Source organism: Anastrepha ludens, chromosome X, assembly GCF_028408465.1.
Source record: "Anastrepha ludens isolate Willacy chromosome X, idAnaLude1.1, whole genome shotgun sequence".
NCBI classification, from domain to species: domain Eukaryota; kingdom Metazoa; phylum Arthropoda; class Insecta; order Diptera; family Tephritidae; genus Anastrepha; species Anastrepha ludens.
The window spans coordinates 53435639-53458815 of record NC_071503.1 but is presented as its reverse complement, the minus strand read 5'-3'; the positions used below and the strand labels follow the sequence as shown (position 1 = coordinate 53458815).

General features: G+C 39.3%; 1 protein-coding gene across 2 annotated transcripts in view; it reads right to left on the bottom strand.

The window, feature by feature from the left end:
* LOC128869136 (dual specificity tyrosine-phosphorylation-regulated kinase mbk-2-like) overlaps positions 1-23177 on the bottom strand; it is a 163339-nt gene that overhangs the window by 24340 nt on the left and 115822 nt on the right. The window contains exon 5 of one of the 2 annotated variants that reach the window (XM_054111629.1): positions 4515-4622. The exons of the other annotated variant lie outside the window; for it this stretch is intronic. Within the exon in view, the coding sequence (XP_053967604.1) occupies positions 4584-4622 (39 nt within the window). The 3' untranslated portion in view covers positions 4515-4583. Of the gene's footprint in view, positions 1-4514; positions 4623-23177 lie in introns of those variants that run through there. 2 annotated transcript variants of the gene reach the window in all.

Genomic DNA, 23177 nt, shown 5'->3' with positions numbered 1-23177 from the left:
GTAGAGTTGCATTTAAACACATCCTTCGCCACAATTTTCTCAACGGGAGAAGATTGGGGCAATGGAGTAATGGACAATAGAAGCGGAATCAGCATCTATACTGATGGTTCCAAGCTAAATGATCAAGTAGGCGGAGGCTTTCATTCTAAAGGAATGAGTGCCAACATCTCATTCCAGTTTTCGAATCACTGCAGTGTATTTCAAGCTGAGATTCTGGGTATCAGGGAAGGCCTACTAGCCCTAAATAAAAGTGCCCTCACCACAAGAGATATAAACATATATTCAGATAGCCAATCGGCAATGAAAGCTTTAAAATCGCCTAATATTAACTCGAAGACAGTAAAAAAATGTATCGACGTTTTGACAGAACTACCACAGTACTTTGTCATACATCTGCTCTGGGTGCCGAGTCATAGAGACATAGTAGGCAACTGCAACCCAGATGAACTAGCGAGATTGGGTCCACATTACCCATCCAACCAGACAAAGCGAACATACAAGCGTTTCCACGACAGTCGGTTCTACGTTACCGAAACGACCCGGATTTATATCCGGTCAAGGACTGTCACTCCAGCATCATTCACCGGGAATGTTTATGCTGCTACAACAACAACATACCTAGTGCTGCCAACAGGCTATGGGCACAGCCCCTGACCTGTGCAACGAGTAGAATGACGTAGCCGGAATGGAATACGGGCCGCACAAACCGACTGTTGAAACTAAACAGGAAAAATATGAGAAATCTTCTCGGGGTCCTAACCGGCCATTGTCTGATTGGTAGACATGCCAGGAGACTGGGAACACCCTATAACGACTATTGCAGAAGCTGTAACGACATTGAAGAAGAAGAGACCATAGACCACTTTCTATACGGGTGCATGGCTCGGGATAGAAGTTCAACATTTTAGGAAAAAGTTCTCTGAATAACTTGACAGAAGTAGCCAATATAAAAATAACAAGCCTTGTTAGATTTATTAAAGCCACAGGTTGGTTCAATGAGGACAATGCAGAGTGAGGAGAGAGACAGCCCTGGTGGTATCACAATGAGCCTACAGCAGGCCTAGGTGTGTCAACCGACAACCACTATACCTACCTACCTACCTACACTTCGATACACAATAATTAATATTATCACTTACAAAAATTAGATCTTGTATTTTATTGACTTATTAAAAATTCCGTTAATTGGAGACTTATGCTTAGGAGACTATCTAGACGATACCTTCTCTTGACGGCAATTAAAACGCTACCTCTTCTTAAGCAAATAGTTTTAGCAGCATCGCGATCTTTACGAAAACCGTCGTACAGATTTTAGTTAAAGAATTCATTATCATAAAAATTCGAGGTCAACCACGCCTCAACAATAACAAAGATGTCATAAGCCTCTTCAGTACAAAACTGGTGCACTACATAAAATTAAGTCCTTAAAGTGACTTCACTAGAGTCCTTTAGTGTCACATTGATTGCGATTAAAGCGTTTGTTTTTGAAAAAAAAAAAAAACGGAACGACCTTATTCTAACGTTAGCTGGCCAAAGAAACGCATTTAGTATCTTATCAATGTTCTCAGATGAAACGCGTAGTTTAAAATTTAATCATTTATGCTTGTATTTATCCACTGGGTTGTATTTCTTGATCAGCGGAAAGCATAAGAGTTCTTATAAATGTTTGCACGCTTTTTTACATAGCTTTTAATATCGTCTTCAGTAACAGTCGGCGCTAACGAAGATAGGTGAACCCATTTACTGTGAACGGCGATACTCAATTCGGTGTTATCACTTGAGCTAACAACAATGATTGTTTTCTTCCGCTTTTTATTACTCACCTCAGTCCAAGCAGAAGGTTTGGTTAATTCAATAGTATTAAGAGATGATAAGTTGAAGAGCTGGCGAGGCGGAAGAGAAAACGAGTAGTAGTCCAAGTGTTAACAGCAGCAAGTGTGTTATCATCAGCCAAAGAATTGGCAGCATAAAGAAAAAGTGAATCAACTTTTTTTAGAGAGCACACAGCTGGAGAGGGAATGCAGATGTTTGAGTAATTGCAGAAACAACACCAAAACACTCTACCTTGGGACTGTTTGCATTCCTTGAATTAACACACATATCAGCAACAACTGAGATAGAACTAGCGTTTAAAGGCCAATTAGTAAGGCCCACGACCTAAGCTTTCGAACGTGTAATTATCAAATTGTTTTCATCCACCACCACATTATTGGTCAGTGTTGCTAGCGACATTGTAGCTGGATGCAACGAATGGACGTTGATTTTTTAGATTTTTTAAATTTTTATTACTCTTAAAAGTAGAATGTATGTATTTCTTTTAAGGATAACAACGCATTTTCAAGCTTAGTATTATAAGATAGAATTGATATACCACTTCACGCGTCACATTTTTTTTTTTTTGTTTGTGGGAGGGGAGGATAAAAATGTCAGAAACATTCAATTGATGCCGTCGCGCCAATAATATCATATGTGGAACACGCTCCCACCAAAGCAGACCTCCCCTCTTCGGCTGACTTCCGCCCCGGGACCGCATTTGCACTACATCGAGGGTGGGGCCATGATTGTGGATAACAACCACAAAAGAAATCTGCGTCCAGGCTCTCTACCTACGACGTATGAAGGTTATATGTCGGTTATGGTCTCCATTACTCCATTTTGAAGTAAATGGAACACGAAAGTGTGCGGTAATGTCGTGTACATTAACGTCTTGTCTGCGTATGATATGGTCGTGAGTCATTCGCCCTTATCGCGAGTTATATTTTCACCCGAAAAATTTCACCTTTTTTGTTCGCCTTATCGGCATGGTATTTTCCATGTTCGAAAAATATTTCGCCTTATTGGCAGCTCTTTATTCGGGCGAAATGAACGAGCGGGAAACAGAAATTTATTCACTTATGTTTTGCAGGCGAACACGAAAGAATTCAAATGTAAGTATTTTTTTCTTTTAAGCAATAGACATTTTTTAAATAAATGTACTCTTATTTTTAGGAGTAAATCAATAAATAAATCGCAATCTGAGAGGCTGTTGGATGAAATGCTGCAAAACCCAGATATTGCAAGAGGGTTTGTGAAAGAAAATCGCCAGAAGGTGGCCGAATTCTGGAAGCAGCTTACTTTGGCGTTAAATAGCCTAGGCCCGCCTGAAAGAAAAAATCTTAAAACCCACACAACTCTATTAATTTTAATTCAATTACAGTCAAATATAGCTCATTCGACGCAAAATTAAATTTACTATAACAGTAGTGTACTAAAAAAAATCCTCAATATCGGATAATATCGTAAAAATTATGTCAAAGTCGAAAAAATAGAGAAAAAATAAAAAAATTCCAAATACTTCCGTCTACAGTCTCGTCAGTTGTCATTTCAGAAAAAATGTCAACACACTGTCAAAAAGGCTTGTTTTTGTTCTTTCGAACTAAAAAAGCAAATTCGAAATCGGATGGAAATTGGCGAAGTTAGGAGTTATTCTTCACACCAACCTACTGAAAAACGGTTATATGGCCATAAAATGAGATTTTGGGGGTGTATTGGAAATTTCTCCTATACCAGTTTTTTTAGTTTTTCTATAGCCACAAGTTGTGCTAGGTCTCCATAAAAGTTATTTAATTTTTTTTTTTTGTCACACAGTGTTATCTGTCATGGAAATCTCATTGAATTCTCCATTAACAGACGGGTTAGAAAAATGTAGATCACTTTTGTAATGAATGCAAATATTATGCAACGCAGCGCAAACGTTAATTATTTTTACTGCCTTTACAGGAGCATAGTACAACTCTCTAGCGCTTAACAGACACGTCCATCGGTTTTTTAGAACACCATTTGTTCTTTCGATTATATTTCGACAACGTGTGTGTACTTCATTAAATTTGGCCTGAGCTGAATTATTTTCTGGTGTTCTATATGGAGTAAGTAGCCACGGCTCTAGCGGGTACCCAGCGTCTCCTTAAAAGTTTGAAATTATATATGCTCTTCGTTGTAACCTAGTAACCAAACTCTGTTGTGGGTTTGCAAATATTTTCCCAACATTTCCTGTCATAAGCTGCTTAAGTTCCATATAAAGGCATCGTGGCAAGCACCAGGATGTGTCGCATCTATGAAACGAATCTTCAGATTACTATCGCATACCTGAAAAGCCATTTATGTATACATATTTATTTCTTACTTTAACTTTAATTACGAATGTAGTACTTACGAGCATATCGTTCAAACTGGATTTGCCTTTTCTGTTGTAAAATTGATGAATGTTTTTTGAAGGGAATATTATGTTAATGTGTGTTCCGTCAACACATCCTATAACTCCTGGCATTGCATATTTTGTAAAAAAAATCGTGTGCTATTTGGCGTTGTTCAACTAAAGTGGGCCAACTTATCCATTGTGGACAAAGTAGTAGCTCAAAAATACTCAGCACTGCTGTCAGTACTTCAGTGAAAGAAGATTGAGCTAGGCCCACTTCATGGTCCTTCACAACTCCTTTTTGATGTCCTCCTTCTGCGAAAAATCGCAAACATGCGCTCAATTTTACAATAGGTGGAATTTCTGCTTCAATGGTGGCAAGGAGTTAGTAAGGACATCTAGCAAGTACTTAAATGCCGGCTTGTTTAGCCTGTAATATTGCCGAAACCTAAAAAATAAGAAATTAAGTTAGTATTGCAAATTCCCATTAGCATTTTTTGTTATCTCACATTGAATCACTTAGCTCCAAAGGGTTGGAATTGTCCCTTAATCGCCTCCTGAGCACTTTTACGAATTTTCCTCACGCTCGCTCAATAATAACCTAAGCGCAATACTATACATATTTCAAGAAAATTTTGAGATATATTTTTACTTTATTTTAAGGAAATATACGCGGCCGCCGTAGCCGAATGGGTTGGTGCGTGATTACCATTCGGAATTCACAGAGAGGTCGTTGGTTCGAATCTCGGTGAAAGCAAAAGTAATAAAAACATTTTTCCAATAGCGGTCGCCCCTCGGCAGGCAATGGCAAACCTCCGAGTGTAATTCTGCCATGAAAAAGCTCCTCATAAAAATATATATCTGCCGTTCGGAGTCGGTTTGAAACTGTAGGTCCCTCCATTTGTGGAACAACATCAAGACGCACACCATAAATCGGAGGAGGAGCTCGGCCAAACACCTAACAGAAGTGTACGCGCCAATTATTTATTTATTTTTTTTTTTTATACGCTTGCTTACGAAATTAGCACAATAGAAAGTAAATAATTTGTTCGCAATCAATTCACAATAGAGTATATCACCTGATTCGAAGTGAAATTTTGTTCGGGCGAAATTTCCGATAGGCGAAATTGTTTCTGGGCGAACTTCCCGATAAAGGCGATTAACTCAAGCGTCCGTAATTGTTCTCGGTATGTCTGAGTCGACCTCCTCTAGAACACTGCTTCATGTTAGCTTTAGCACTTGTCGGGAAGTTCGGTGTGATCAGACGCGGCACAGGGCGTTAACATTATTTTGCTCTAGCTGTCGGTACTGAAACAGCTGTCGTCCTGCTTGGGCAGCCTACGCAATACCGGCTTGGAAAACTTGCACGCAGCATCCCAGCAATGTTTTGAAATACACATACTGCCAGTTAAATTAGTCTCACTTGGCTGTCTTCCAAGGATAGTGGCTAACTCCTCCCGTTCTCTCGCGAATCTTGGACAGTAGAAGAGTACGTATCGACTGTCATCAACATTCTCTGGGCAGGTAGGGCAGAGTGGTGAAGCGAAGAGACCAAACCTATGCAGATAATACTGAAACACCTATGTCCGCTCAGCATCTGGGAGAGGAAGTAATCCACTTCTCCGTAACCGCGTGTTAAGTTTAGGGTCATAAAGTCATCGCACACGACAAAATAATAAATGGTCTCTCAAATGTCTTCTTTCTCAAAAACTTTTGCAAATCATTCATAATAGCTTACTTTTCGTCCGCTAGTTCTATGAGTTAGAACCATCTCAAATATTTCTATGAACACGAGAAATAATGGTTAAAAGAACACATTTGCATCTTTTCTTTTGAATTGTTATAACGCAATAACTATTTTATTTACTATTCCTTAGAGCTGTCAAAATTTGTATCGAATTGCCATCTTTTTCTTGGCTACTCGCAATTATCCATAATAAAGGACGTAAATTAGTTGAAGCTTTGTTAATAGTAAGTTAAAACTTTACTTAAGCTGACAAGTAGATTTTATATCTTAAGTTTCAGCCTTAATATGTGAGTGCGAGGTGCTTGAGATGCTGGCCAACAGGAACAACGCCCGAAAATTCTATCAGAAAGTTCGGCGGCTTACAGAAGGTTTTAAGACCGGGGCGTTTTCCTGCAAGAACAAAGACGGCGAACTGGTGACTGACATCCAGAGCAATCTTAAATTATGGAGGGAACACTTCTCGAACCTGTTAAACAGTGACAGCTGCGCATGTCACAGAGAATGTCAAGATCCCGATACCCCAATCGACGACGACGGAATTGTCGTTCCGCTCCCCGACCATGACGAGGTGAGAATAGCGATAACGCGGCTAAAGAATAACAAAGCCGCGGGCGCCGACGGACTGCCGGCTGAGCAATTCAAACATGGCGGCGAGAAGCTGGTAAGGTGCATGCATTAGCTCCTATGCAAAATATGGTCGGATGAAAGCATGCCTGCCGATTGGAATTTAAGTGTGCTCTGCCCAATCCATAAGAAGGGGGATCCTGCAATCTGTGCTAATTACCGCGGGATAAGTCTTCTAAATATCGCCTATAAGGTTCTAGCGAGCGTATTGTGTGAAAGGCTGAAGCCCACCGTGAACCAACTGATTGGACCTTATCAGTGTGGCTTTAGACCTGGAAAGTCTACCATCGACCAAATATTTACAATACGCCAAATCTTGGAAAAGACCCACGAAAGGAGAATCGACACACACCATCTTTTCGTCGATTTCAAAGCTGCATTCGACAGTACGAAGAGGAGTTATCTGTATGCCGCGATGTCTGAATTTGGTATCCCCAAAAAACTAATACGGCTTTGCAAGATGACGTTGCTCAACACCAGCAGCGCCGTCAGAATTGGGAAGGACCTCTCCGAGCCGTTTGATACCAAAAGGGGTTTCAGACAAGGTGACTCGCTGTCGTCTGACTTCTTTAACCTGATGTTGGAGAGCATCGTACGAGCCGCAGAACTTAATCGCTCAGGCACAATTTTTTATAAGAGCGTACAATTGCTGGCGTATGCCGATGATATTGACATCATCGGCCTTAACAACCGCGCTGTTAGTTCTGCCTTCTCCAAACTGGATAAAGAGGAAAAGCGAATGGGTTTGGTGGTCAACGAGGGCAAAACGAAGTACCTCCAGTCTTCAAACAAACAGTCGGCGCACTCGCGTATCGGCACCCACGTCACTGTAGACAGTTATAATTTCGAAGTTGTAAAAGACTTCGTTTATTTAGGAACCAGCATTAACACCGATAACAATGTCAGCCTTGAAATCCAACGTAGAATCTCTCTTGCCAACAAGTGCTACTTTGGACTAAGTAGGCAACTGAGCAGTAAAGTCATCTCTCGACGAAAAAAACTAACACTCTACAAGACTCTCATCATGCCCATCCTAACGTATGGCGCAGAAGCTTTGACGATGACAACATCCGATGAAGCGACGCTTGGAGTGTTCGAGAGAAAGATTCTGCGTAAGATTTTTGGACCTTTGCACGTTGGCAACGGCGAATATCGTAGACGATGGAACGATGAGCTGTATGAGCTTTACGACGACATAGACATAGCGCAACAAAAAAAGATCCAGCGGCTACGTTGGCTGCGTCATGTCGTCCGAATGGATACAAACGCTCCGGCTTTGAAAGTATTCGATGCGGTACCAGCTGGTGGTAGTAGAGGAAGAGGAAGGCCTCCTAAGCGTTGGAAAGATCAGGTGGAGAAGGACTTGACTTCACTTGGTGTGTCCAATTGGCGCCGGTTAGCACGAGAAAGAAACGACTGGCGCGCTTTGTTAAACTCGGCCAAAATCGCGTAAGCGGTTATCGCGCCAATTAAGAAGAAGAAGTTTCAGCCTTGCGTAAATTTAGAGTAGTGCGAGTCGGTTTTTTCACATCTTTGATTTTATTATTCTTCCATTTATTTTTTATACATTATTATTATTATACAAAAACTAAACATTGACATGTTGAGTAATCATTGCCCCGTTCACGACGATAATAATTACTATGGATATGGATAATATTTAATTTTATTCAATACTCAAATAATAACATACACTTGCCAGGAAAAGTATCCGTACACAAAGAAATGAAAGCAACATATTAAGAAATTCATTAAAAAAAAATAAAACACTTTAAACTTTTTGGGAAATGTTCAATTTCTATACATTTGTCCCTAAGTGCATCTGTAAAAATTAAATTTCACAAAACAAAAAACAAAAAAAACTTCACTCCAACGAAGCAGAAACAGTATTCGTACATTGCAATATACGGTTAGGTTACGTCTTAGTAACTTGTGGAGTAACCTTTTCACTTGAGGACCTCCGCAAATCGATATGGCATGGAATGGACCAATTTAGAAGTTTCATCTGTGATCATTTTGCTTCATGCATTAATTATTACGTTTTTACTCATTTCCTTGGAGGTTATGCTCTCCAGTAAATCCCGCAAATGCTAAATGAGATTAAGTTCTGAGGATAGGGGCGGAGTGCGCAATTGGTGATTTGTGTTATACAGACCAGATCTTAACATTATATGCTGAATGCTTGGGATAATTATCATGCTGAAACCAGAAATCATCACCAAGCGCTAACTATTGAACGCTTTGCATCATGCTACTCTTTGAAATGTTTAAATAAGATAATTATCCATTGCTGACTCTATAAAAACAAGCTTACCAACTTCTTGCGCCGCCATACACCCTCAGACCATCACATCTCCCCCGCCATGCTTGACAGTTCGTACAAGATTTACTTTTTCGAGCGCAGTACCGCTCTTAAACCACACTAGTTTTCTTCCTTTAATGACAAATATGCAATATTTGCTTTCATTCGAAAATAGAACATTTCCCAAAATTCTGGAGGCTTGTTAAAATATTCCTCTGCAATATCCATGCGTTTTTTTCTGTCGTCTTCGGATATGTACGGTTTTCTACGTACTACACGTCCGCGATACCCAGCTTTTTTGAGTATTTTTCGTACAGTATCGTCGTGCACATGCTTGCCAAAGGAATTTAAAATGTTTTTACACTGATTGCAATATGGTTCGTTTTTCACACACGGTCAGCTTGTTGGGTCGACCAGAACGTGTCTTTGCACGACATACTGAACAGAAGAGTGAGTTCTTCCTATGATTTGCCCGATTTCCTAGGATTCGCCAACACTAATTTCCTTAGTATTGAGGGTCATCGCTATTTCTTGTACACAAAAACTTTTCAATAACTCAAAAGTAATGTAGTCACAGCAAAATCAATTACGAACTAGTATAAAACCGTTATTGGGTATTAATTAATATGCCATTGCATACTGCGGGGAATCCCTGTTTTCGTGTGTACGGAAACCTTTTCTGCTTCGCTGAAGGGATTTTTTTTGTTTTGTAAAATTTAATTTTTAAAGATGTACTTAGGAAAGCATGTATAGAAATTGCAGAAAAATTACTAACTAAACATTTCTCATAAAAGTTTAAAATGTTTTAGTTTTTTTTTTTTACAATGGATTTCTTAATATGTTGTTTGCACATGCGCCTTATATAGCTCCAAATTGCTATTAGGCGGGATATACGAGGGGATCAAATGCAAACAGCCATATGATTATGATTATTGAAACCAAATATGCAGCAACAAATTGATACACTTACTCAGCAACTAGGGCAAATAGCCGCTGAAATCCGGCAGTCAAGGAATCCTAGGAGAGTACACATTGAACAATATCAACCAGTACAACTTGGAATAACGCAAGCTTCGCAAATAAACATCCAGATATTTAAAGAAATATCGCCATTTGATGGAAATGCAGATGAGTATGGACCATGGAGAAGTGTTATAAGCGATTTAATGAAACCTTTGGAACCTTTTGTAAATTCCAAAGAATACTATGATGTGCTTTGTTTAATACGGTATACGAAACTAAAAGGATCTGCGTTATGTTTATTAAAAAATCATAACACTCCATTAAATCTCAAAGCAATATTAAATCAACTCGACTACAATTATGCAGATTCCAACAGTTACATTAGCATAATGGAAGAAATGAAAAAATGCAGACAAAGAAAAAACATCCTTATCCGAATTTCACAGCAGAATTAGTCAAGTAATGAATCAAACTTTAACTAAGTTTGAGATTGATTATCCAAGAAGCTATAAAAAATACTACCAGTACAGATCTAGAGACCTAGAAACAGTATATGCTATTGCCGCAGACATCGAATATCAAAAATAAAATAATGAAGAAGAAACACCAATGTATAACCAACCAGTAGAAAGAAGATAATGTAATACATATAAATCAGCAGTCCAATACACCAGAAGAAATGTAGGAGGCGGTCCACCAGAACCTATGGATGTGGATAGATCTTAAGGAATTACAGATATGAAAATGCTAATCACAGAAACTACAACCATCCCCCTATAATCAACAACAAAATTATAGAAACAATTTTGATCGACAAAGAGCAGGAATACAACCAATGAACTTCCAGAGAGGAGAACCAACCAAGAGGGATCATCAACCCTCATCGAGGAATTCCAATCCCAATAACATTCAAAGGATAAATCAGGTGACGGACAATAATGACCAGAACTTATTAGAGGTAAACTTAGATTATAAAGAATATGAATTACAGGGAACTTGTTTAGAAGAATAAATAACTTGCCGTGTCTTCAAGTTAGTTTGAAAGTGGAACTCTGAATGGTTCGAATCAAATAAAAAGTATAAAAAAGATTTTATTGCTAGGATATGAATTATTATTCTATGAAATAAAAGGATTAAAAGAGTCTGATATGATTTAAGGAGAGGAGCCCTTAAGAACAATGAAAGCTAAAATAGATTTCTCTGAATATCAATTAACATATGTTGATAAATCAAAGAAATCAATGAACCAAATTATTTATACAATCGACAACTTAAATTATAAAAAAGAAATTGAAGAAATAATGAAAATTAACGAAGAAGCTAATCCAGTACTTCCATTCAATACAATGATTTAAGCTAATATACAATTAGGACAACAACAGAAGAGATAGGCTAAAGTATTCACTACGTTAGATTTAGAATCGGATTTCCACCAGATTAAAATACAGGAAGGTGATAGAGAAACAACAGCATTCAGTATAAATGAAGCAAAATATGAATTTTTAAGAATGCCATTCGGATTAAAAAATGCACCTCCAATATTCCAACGATGCGTTGACGATATCATTCGTCCCTATAAAGGAAAATTCGCTTATGTTTATATTGATGATGTACTCATATTTTCCGCCATACCCGAGGAACATATAGAGCCTATCCGCATTATAATCACTGCACATAGAAATTCTAATATGAAAATATCAAATGAAAAGTCGCATTTCTTTAAGGAAAGTATAGAATATTTAGGACACATAATAAAACAGACTCTATAGCGGCTGAGCTCCTGAAAGAAGGTGGTGAAGAGTTACGTAAGTAACCATTTAATAATAGACGTTTGGGAAAAAGAATCCATACCATCTGATTGGCTAGGATGCATAATCTTCCCAGTGGTATCTCACTGCTTAACACGGCCTACAAGCTCTTTACAAATGTTCTCTAAGAACGAATCAACGAATATGCTGAAAGAATAATAGAAGACTACCAATGCGGCTTTCGTAAAGGCAAGTCTACAATCGACCAATGTTTTGTTCTTAGCCAAATGTTTGAAAAACACTATGAATACGGGCTACACGTTCACTGCATGTTCATTGATTTCAAACAAGCCTTCGACAGTGTTAAAAGAGATAGGATCCAGCACATATTGCTTATTCTTGGAATACCTGCCAAACTAATAAGGCTCGTTAGCGCAACGCTCACAAATACACAAGCAAAAGTGATGATTCAAGGGAAGCTCACAGAGTCGTTCCCTATTGAAACAGGTGTAAAACAAGGTGATGCCTTATCAACAGTCATATTCAATTTGATGCTGCACTTTGTCGTAAGGGAAGTCAACAAAGGTGGTACCTTGATAACTAAAACAACCCAAAAATGTGCTTATGCAGATGATATCGCTATTCTCTCAAGAAATGGGAATGACTTAAAATAAATTTTCTTAAAAATTAACAAAAATGCGAACGATATTGGCCTTTTTGTAAACGAGGGCAAAACCAAATATCTGTTGAAATCGAGGCGGCCTGCACAGATGCCAAATTTCCATGTGGGAGCCTATATTTTTGAAGCAGTGCATCATTTTAAGTACCTACGAGTTATGTTCGCATGTAGCGGTGATTCAACTTCCGCCGTCAGAGATCGCATCAACGCCGCCAACTAAGCGTACTACGCCCACCTTAACTTGTTCTAGTCCCGACTTTTGTCTAAAGCTACAAAGCTCACTATATACAAGACCCTTATTCGACCAATCCTAACATATGGTTGTGAGGTATGGACTCTTAAGGTTAATGATTGTGCTCAGATTGCTCGCATGGAAAGAAAAATTTTAAGAAAGATCTTTGGCCCAAAAAGAATGGATGAGTGTACCTATAGAATTCGATTGAACTCTGAACTGAACGATCTAACTTAGAACGAGACAGCTGTGCGCTTTGTTAAAACGCAGCGCATAAGATGGATAGGTCATGTGATCCATATGCCTGTTGACTGTACCGTGAAGAAAGCTTTGACAAGAAAACTAATGGACGTGAAGGCCAAAGGCAGACCGAAGAACCGTTGGATAGACGCAGTGGAACACGATCTTAAGAAGCTGGGAATACGTAACTACGAAGCAACAGCTCAAGATAGACCGCTTTGGAGGAGCATTTTGAAGGAAGCTTTGACGAACCCCCCGTTGTAACGCTATAAAAAAGAAGAAAAATAAAACATGAAAGAGTAACAGTGGACTCTTCACAAATTGAAACTACTGTGAGCGTCAAATAAAATGTACAAAGCATTTTGTTATAATATGGATTTATTGAAGTCTTTTATAAAGACATAATATATAATATTTTAATTTCATGTTTTTCAAATTAGTATTTGATTCTCTACTTAATACTAGAAAACAAAAAAAAAAAAACAAATTAATATACAACAACAAAACAAAAACAAAATTTAGTGTTAATAGTAAATAGTAGTTATTTTTGGTTGTTTATTTCTTTTTTCGTTGCATTACAACTTTTTTCGTCTTGTATTTTAATTGGTTGCGATCGGCAGAGTGAAAAGTTTTTGTCTAGAATAAATTAAATTCTATGAATAAGTTCGTGCGGTTTTTTTCGAAATTTGAAACTTTATTGACGTAAAATGGTTACAAATTTAATATTCAAAATATTGTCCATCGCTTACTACTACTTTTTCCCATCTTTCTGGCAATTCACGGATTCCCTTTGTGAAAAATTCGGTCGGTTTTGCCGCAATCCACGAATCGATCCATTTTTTGACTTCATCGTAATTACGGAAGTGCTGGTCAGCCAGGCCATGTTGCATCGATCGGAAGAGATAGTAATCGGATGGCGCAAGGTCTGGACTATACAGCGGGTGGGGTAGGACATCCCATTTGAGCGTTTCTAAGTATGTTTTGACCACTTGTGCAACATGTGGCCGAGCATTGTCATGTTGCAAAATAACTTTGTCGTGTCTATCGGCGTATTGCGGCCGTTTTTCTCGCAGTGCTCGGCTCAAACGCATCAATTGTCGTCGGTAGACATCCCCCGTAATCGTTTCATTCGGTTTCAGTAGCTCATAATACACAACACCCAGCTGGTCCCACCAGATACACAGCATAACCTTCAGGCCATGAATATTCTGCGCCGACGTCGATGTTGAAGCATGGCCAGGGTATCCATACGTTGCCCGACGTTTTGGATTGTCGTAATGGACCCACTTTTCATCGCCAGTCACAATTCGATGCAAAAAACCCTTTCTTTTGTGCCGTTGAAGCAGTTGTTCGCATGCCATAAAACGGCGTTCAACGTCTCTTGGCTTCAATTCATACGGCACCCAATGGCCTACCTTTCGGATCATTCCCATGGCTTTTAAACGTTTGGAAATGGTTGATTGATCAACTCCCAAAGTTTTTGCAACCTCTTCTTGCGTTTGAGCCGGATCTTGATCGAGCAATTCCTCCAATTCGGTATCCATGAACTTTGGCGGCGCACCCTCGCGTTCTTCGTCTTCCAAGCCAAAATCACCACTTTTAAAGCGTGCAAACCACTTCTGGCACGTTCGCTCAGATAGAGCATGCTCACCATAAACTTCCACCAAGATACGATGACTTTCGGCTGCTTTTTTCTTCATATTAAAATAATGAAGAAGAATTCCCCGCAAAAACACATTATTTGGCACGAAATTCGACATTTTCAAGTGTGGTAAAAATATTGTTGTTTACGCTTCAAATAAAAAACTTATACTGACGTTTGTGCCTTACGACAGTAGCTCTCCAATGAATGTTTGGAAATGTGGATCGATGGAATAATAATCAAGTTACGCCATCTGTTGTAAAACCGCACGAACTTATTGATAGTCCTATTATTTATTTTTTTCAATAATGGGTAAACAAACTTCGACTGATGTTAGAGAACTGGTACTAAAGCTTCGCAATGAAGGTAAAACCTTTCGTGAAATTGGCTCTATTGTCAACAGAAGCCATAATACTGTAAAACAAAAAGTTGACAAATACAAAAAATTCGGCAAAGTAGAAAGTAGACTGAAGTAAGGTCTATAGTGCGTGATGGAAAGAAAAATCGCTTAAAAATAAGGTCAAAATATCACAAGAAGTTTCTACTGCATCAGATACTAGCGTAAGTGCCAGCACAATACGTCGAGCGTTGCACGCAAATGGGTTAAATGGTCGTCTCCCACGAAAAAAGCCGCTAATATCGACATTTAAGAAAAAAAACGTCTAGAGTATGCAAAAAAATTCGAAAATCAGGATGTTTTTTTCTGGAATAATGTCCTGTTTAGCGATGAAAGTAAATTCGAGGTATTTGGGTAGAAAAAACCGGTTAAAGTCTGGAGAACCAAAAATAGTGAATATGTATGCCGAAAAAAACTTGATAACCACAGTTAAACACGGTGGGGGTTCGGTGATGGTGTGGAGATGTATGGCGGCAAGCGGAGTTGGTAATTTGGTTTTTATTGAAAGTACCATGAACAAAACAGATTCTCTGAATATTTTACAAAATAATTTGCTAACCAGTGTGCAGAAATTAGACTTGCAGGGATCTATGATCTTTTAACAAGATAATGATCCCAGGCACACAGCAAAAATAGTATAAGTATGGCTCCTTTATCGTACTCCTAAGACATTGGATCATCCTCCACACTCATCGGACTTTAACCCTATTGAACATTTATGGGAGCATTTAGACCGTCAAATCCGGAAAAGGACAATCACCAATATGGATATGCGGAAACTCGTTATAAAGGAAGAGTGGGATAAAATTTTATCTGACGTGACAAAAAAACTAGTTGAGTCGATGCCCCGAAGACTGTCTTCCGTTAACAAAGCAAAAGGGAAACCAACAAAATACTAAATCGATATAATTTTTGTAAAATATATATCTGTACACTTTATTTTGTCGCGTAAAATATGCAATACATTTTGTTAAAACTTTTGTTGTGTTAATTTTTTTTTTCTAGTATTAAGTAGAGAATCAAATACTAATTTAGAAAACTTGAAATTAAAATATATTGTGTTGTTATAAAAGACTTAAATAAATTCATATTATAACAAAATGCTTTGTACACTTTATTTTGACGCTCAGAGTATAACAAATTACCCTAATCCTACAAATTTGAAAGAACTTCGATCTTTTCTAGGATTCGCAGGTTATTATAGGAAATTTATTAGAAATTACGCTCAAATCACAAAAGATCTTAACGATATTTCTTAGAGGAGAAAACGGAACTGTTAATAAAATAAATATATATTGTAATAAATAATAAAATAAAAGTGGAAAAACAGCATTCAAATTAGAAGAAAACGCTCTTAAAGCGATTGAAGTAGTAAACGAAAATATACAAGAACAGGTAGAATTATTTCAATTTATTAGATTATTAATAAACTACGGATGCAAGCAATTTTGCAAAAGGAACAAAAAATCTTAGAAAATTCTGGAAAAAGCGATCTTAGAAGAATTTCCCGCCGTAAAATTCATTATAAAGAACTCACTAGTCGAAGATATATCAGACACTGATAGACGTGCTAGTATTGTAGAAGAAATACATAACCGAGCGCATAGAAACTTTAAAAATAATACAAGAGAAATAAATGAGAAATGTTATTGGCCTAATATAGTAGAAATTACTAAAGCTCAATGCAATTCGAGATATATATGTAAAACCTGTAAATACGACAGACGCCCAAATAAAATAACTTTTGGAAAAACCCCAATACCAAATAAAGTAAGAACTCATATACACATAGATACATTTTACGTGAATAGATTAATGTATATATGTGCAATTGATAAATACTCAAAATACTGTTTCCTGAGACAAATACAAAAAAAAAAAAAAGAGGTTGTCTGTAAAGTCGGTTTACTGACGATAATTTAACGTGATAACGTCATAAGAAAATATTGATGGAATGGTTGCAATTTTCAAAACAAAATTTTAATTTTATTTGTTTGATAGACATTTTTTATGGATATAGAGGAGGAGGTAAATGGAATTGCAATGGAATAGGTCAAGTTACATTTACACAAGCATGAAAAATGACGAAATATTTATCAAATTCATGAAAGAATTCTTCAATTTCGATTGTGCATCAGACGTTAATAAGTCAACAACACTAAGAGGCACCATCATCGATTTGCCTTTTTCAAAACACTTTACACTCGAAACACTCCCTTTCATTTCCTACTTTTTCTACCATCGTCCTATTCTCAACAGAGAAATGGTTCATTACCATGCACACAGCAAGAAGGCATATGCAAATACAAGTTTGTGAATTTATATACAAATGCGCATATACATAATTACATATATATGCTCACTCAAGTAGGACAGAGCCAGATGTCGAACGTTGCCGAACGCTCGGGCCGATTGTGCTCTTTGTCGTTCGTGCCGCGCTCTCGCTTGCAGTTCAAGCACATTAGCTTACATTTGCTTGCGTACGGAATAGATTCGTATATTTGATATGTCCATATGACTTGTATGCATCTTTAAATATAGATTTGTTCTTTTTGAAAATTGCGCGAAATTGTATATGTATATGCATGTTTATATACATATATTAGTATACAACATATCTTATAAGGTATATGGTAAATATTACCATACATTTTTGCCGAACGCTCGGGCCGATTGTGCTCGTTGTCGTTCGTGCCGCGCTCTCGCTTGCAGTTCAAGCACATTAGCTTACATTTGCTTGCGTACGGAATAGATTCGTATATTTGATATGTCCATATGACTTGTATGCATCTTTACATATAGATTTGTTCTTTTTGAAAATTGCGCGAAATTGTATATGTATATGCATGTTTATATACATATATTAGTATACAACATATCTTATAAGGTATATGGTAAATATTACCATACATTTTTTCCTTCATATATAATAAAAAAATTAATAATAATAACATTAAAAGAACAGGTATAATTAACAAACTGGGTTTTATTTTAAATTCTTCAAGTAAATCAAATTAATAATAATCAATAAGAAGGCATATGCAAATACAAATACGCGAATTTATATATGTACACATGCGCCTATACATACATATATACGCTCACTTAAGTAGGAGAGAGCAAGATGTCGAACGTTGCCGTTCGTTTGCTTTGTTCGTTCCGCGCTTTCGCTTGCAGTTCATTCAAGGTAACGGCAATGAGCAAGGTAACGACAAATGAGCAAGGTAACTACAAATAAGCAAGGTAACGACAAATGAGCAACACATTTTTTCGTGCGTGCAGCCGGCTAAATCGAATTATAAGACGTTATCACGTCAAAAAGAGGTTGTCTGTAATGTCGGTTTACTGACGATAGTTTAACGTGACAACGTCATTAGAAAATATTAATGGGATGGTTGCAATTTTCAAAACAAAATTTTAATTTTATTTGTTTGATAGATATTTTGTATGGATATAGAGGAGGAGGTAAATGGAATTGCAATGGAATAGGTCAAATTACATTTACACAAACATTTATCAAATTCATGAAAGATATCTTCAATTTCGATTGTGCATCAGACGTTAATAAGTCAAAAACACTAAGAGCCATCATCATCGATTTGACTTTCTCAAGACACATTACACTTGAAACACTCCCTTTCATTTCCTTTTTTTCCTATCATCGTTTATTCTCAACAGAGAAATGGTTCATTACCATGCACACAGCAAGAAGGCATATGCAAATACAAGTTTGTGAATTTATATACAAATGCGCATATCTTCTTCTTCTTAATTGGCGCGATAACCGCTTACGCGATTTTGGCCGAGATTAAAAAAGCGCGCCAGTCGTTTCTCTCTCGTGCTAACCGGCGCCAATTGGACACATCAAGTGAAGCCAAGTCCTTCTCCACCTGATCTTTCCAACGCAGAGGAGGCCTTCCTCTTCCTCTGCTACCACCAGCTGGTACCGCATCGAATACTTTCAAAGCCGGAGCGTTTGTATCCATTCGGACGACATGACCCAGCCAACGAAGCCGCTGGATCTTTATTCGCTGCGCTATGTCTATGTCGTCGTAAAGCTCATACAGCTCATCGTTCCATCGTCTACGATATTCGCCATTGCCAACGTGCAAAGGTCCAAAAATCTTACGCAGAATCTTTCTCTCGAACACTCCAAGCGTCGCTTCATCGGATGTTGTCATCGTCCAAGCTTCTGCGCCATACGTTAGGACGGGCATGATGAGAGTCTTGTAGAGTGTTAGTTTTGTTCGTCGAGAGATGACTTTACTGCTCAATTGCCTACTTAGTCCAAAGTAGCACTTGTTGGCAAGAGAGATTCTACGTTGGATTTCAAGGCTGACATTGTTATCGGTGTTAATGCTGGTTCCTAAATACACGAAGTCTTTTACAACCTCAAAATTATAACTGTCAACAGTGACGTGGGTGCCGATACGCGAGTGCGCCGACTGTTTGTTTGAAGACAGGAGGTACTTCGTTTTGTCCTCGTTCACCACCAAACCCATTCGCTTTGCCTCTTTATCCAGTTTGGAGAAGGCAGAACTAACAGCGCGGTTGTTAAGGCCGATGATGTCAATATCATCGGCATACGCCAGCAATTGTACGCTCTTATAAAAAATTGTGCCTGAGCGATTAAGTTCTGCGGCTCGTACGATGCTCTCCAACATCAGGTTAAAGAAGTCACACGACAGCGAGTCACCCTGTCTGAAACCTCGTTTGGTATCAAACGGCTCGGAGAGGTCCTTCCCAATTCTGACGGCGCTGCTGGTGTTGAGCAACGTCATCTTACATAGCCGTATTAGTTTTGCGGGGATACCAAATTCAGACATCGCGGCATACAGGTAACTCCTTTCCATACTGTCGAATGCAGCTTTGAAGTCGACGAAAAGGTGGTGTGTGTCGATTCTCCTTTCATGGGTCTTTTCCAAGATTTGGCGTATTGAGAATATTTGGTCAATGGTGGACTTTCCAGGTCTGAAGCCACACTGATAAGGTCCAATCAGTTGGTTGACGGTGGGCTTCAGCCTTTCACACAATACGCTCGCTAGAACCTTATAGGCGATATTTAGAAGACTAATCCCGCGGTAATTGGCACAAATTGCAGGATCGCCCTTCTTATGGATTGGGCAGAGCACACATAAATTCCAATCGGCAGGCATGCTTTCATCCGACCATATTTTGCATAGGAGCTGATGCATGCACCTTACCAGCTCCTCGCCGCCATGTTTGAATAGCTCAGCCGGCAGTCCGTCGGCGCCCGCGGCTTTGTTGTTTTTTAGCCGTGATATTGCTATTCTCACCTCGTCATGGTCGGGTAACGGAACGACAATTCCGTCGTCAACGATTGGGGTATCGGGATCTTCACATTCTCTATGACATGCGCTGCTGTCACCGTTTAACAGGTTCGAGAAGTGTTCCCTCCATAATTTAAGATTGCTCTGTACGTCAGTCACCAGATCGCCGTCTTTGTTCTTACAGGAAAACGCCCCGGTCTTGAAACCTTCTGTAAGCCGCCGAACTTTCTGGTAAAATTTTCGGGCGTTGTTCCTGTTGGCCAGCATCTCAAGCTCCTCGCACTCACGTATTTCGGCCTCTCGTTTCTTCTGTCGGATAATACGTCTCTCTTCCTTTTTCAGCTCTCTGTAGCGATCCCACATGGCTCGCGTTGCGCCCGATCGCAGCGTGGCTCTATAGGCGGCATCCTTTCTTTCTGCGGCAGCATGACATTCCTCGTCGTACCAATTGTTTTTTCGGGCTCGCCGGAATCCGATTTCTTCTTCGGCGGCGGTACGTAGTGAACGAGAAATGTTGCTCCATTGCTCGCGCATGCCGGTTTGTTGGGCAGTGCTCTCCGAGAGCAGGAGTGAGAGTCGAGTGGCGAATCTTCTGGCTGTCTGTTGTGATTGCAGCTTTTCGATGTCGAACATTCTTTGCGTAGGTAGGTAGGTACGTTTTTTGCTGCACAGAGGCGGGTGCGCAGCTTGGCTGCAACAAGGTAATGATCCGAGTCGATGTTGGGCCCTCGGATCGTACGTACATCTAATACACTAGAAGCGTGTCTTCCATCTATCACAACATGATCGATCTGGTTTCGCGTTTTTCGATCAGGAGACAGCCAGGTAGCTTGGTGTATCTTTTTATGCTGGAATCTGGTGCTGCAGACTACCATGTTTCGGGCCCCGGCGAAGTCGATCAGCCTCTGTCCGTTACCGGATGTTTCGTTGTGCAGGCTGAATTTTCCGACTGTGGGACCAAAAATTCCCTCCTTGCCCACCCTGGCGTTGAAGTCGCCAAGCACGATTTTTGTCGTGGCGGGGGCAGCGCTCATAGGAACGTTCCAAGCGCTCATAGAAGGAATCTTTGGTCGCATCGTCCTTCTCTTCCGTCGGGGCGTGGGCGCAAATTAGCAAGATGTTAAAAAATCGCGCTTTGATGCGGATTATTGCGAGACGCTCGTCCACCGGAGTGAACGACAGTACTTGGCGACGAAGTCTCTCTCCCACAACAAATCCGACACCGAACTTGCGCTCCTTTACATGGTAGCTGTAGTAGACGTCGCAAGGTCCTATGGTTTTCTTACCTTGCCCCGTCCATCGCATCTCTTGGATGGCAGTGATGTCAGCCTTTACTCTCACGAGGACATCAACCAGCCGGGCAGAGGCACCTTCCCCATTAAGGGACCGGACATTCCAGGTGCATGCCCTCAAATCATATTCCTTATTTCGTTTACAGGGGTCGTCATCAGTAAAGGCAGTTCTCATCCCAGGCTTTGTAATTCTTTTCATTGAGGGGGATTTTTAAGTGGCGGGTCCCAAACCCAGCGCACAACCAGCTATCCTGGAATGCTTCGCCTTCTCACGTTAGCTCACTCCCGAACGGGTGTTCGGGAGCTACCCAGAGGATACGTGGGCTAATCCCGGCCGTTGTGAGCTGCTTGAACCATATGTAGAAGAATCGTCCTGGCCACTCCCAAGTGAATGGCGATCAGTAACTTTCCCCACTTGCGTGGACTTCTACACATGGAACCATCCTCCTCCATCCTTTCAAAAAGAATAATTCTATATGTAAAGATGCATACAAATCATATGGACATATCAAATATACGAATCTATTCCGTACGCAAGCAAATGTAAGCTAATGTGCTTGAACTGCAAGCGAGAGCGCGGAACGAACGACAAAGAGCACAATCGGCCCCCGCGTTCGGCAACGTTCGACATCTGGCTCTGTCCTACTTGAGTGAGCATATATATGTATGTATATTTATGTATATGCACATTTGTATATAAATTCAAATACTTGTATTTGCATATGCCTTCTTGCTGTGTGCATGGTAATGAACCATTTCTCTGTTGAGAATAGGACGATGATAGAAAAAGTAGGAAATGAAAGGGAGTGTTTCGAGTGTAAAGTGTCTTGAAAAAGGCAAATCGATGATGGTGCCTCTTAGTGTTGTTGACTTATTAACGTCTGATGCACAATCGAAATTGAAGAATTCTTTCATGAATTTGATAAATATTTCGTCATTTTTCACGTTTGTGTAAATGTAACTTGACCTATTCCATTGCAATTCCATTTACCTCCTCCTCTATATCCATACAAAATATCTATCAAACAAATAAAATTAAAATTTTGTTTTGAAAATTGCAACCATTCCATCAATATTTTCTTATGACGTTGTCACGTTAAACTATCGTCAGTAAACCGACTTTACAGACAACATCTTTTTTAACAAAATTTTTTTTATTATCGAGTTTGAACATATACATTTAAGTATGAAATTCGATTTCTTTTGCATGACCACCGCGTGCACGTTTTACGAAGTCCAATCGTTGAACCCAATTTTCGACCACTCTTTTGCATAAATCGGCCGAAATTCCAGCAATTTCGCGTTCAATATTGGCTCTGAGCTCACAAATCGTCGCCGGCTTGTTACTGTAGACCAATGACTTCACATGGAATTGCAATGGAATAGGTCAAGTTACATTTACACATTTATCTTCAATTTCGATTGTGCATCAGACGTTAATAAGCCAACAACACTAAGAGGCACCATCATCGATTTGCCTTTTTCAAGAACCTTTACACTCGAAACACTCCCTTTCATTTCCTACTTTTTCTATCATCGTCCTATTCTCAACAGAGAAATGGTTCATTACCATGCACACAGCAAGAAGGCATATGCAAATACAAGTATGTGAATTTATATACAAATGCGCATATACATACATATATATGCTCACTCAAGTAGGACAGAGACTGATGTCGAACGTTGCCGAACGCGGGGGCCGATTGTGCTCGTTGTCGTTCGTTCCGCGCTCTCGCTTGCAGTTCAAGCACATTAGCTTACATTTGCTTGCGTACGGAATAGATTCGTATATTTGATATGTCCATATGATTTGTATGCATCTTTACATATAGATTTGTTCCTTTTG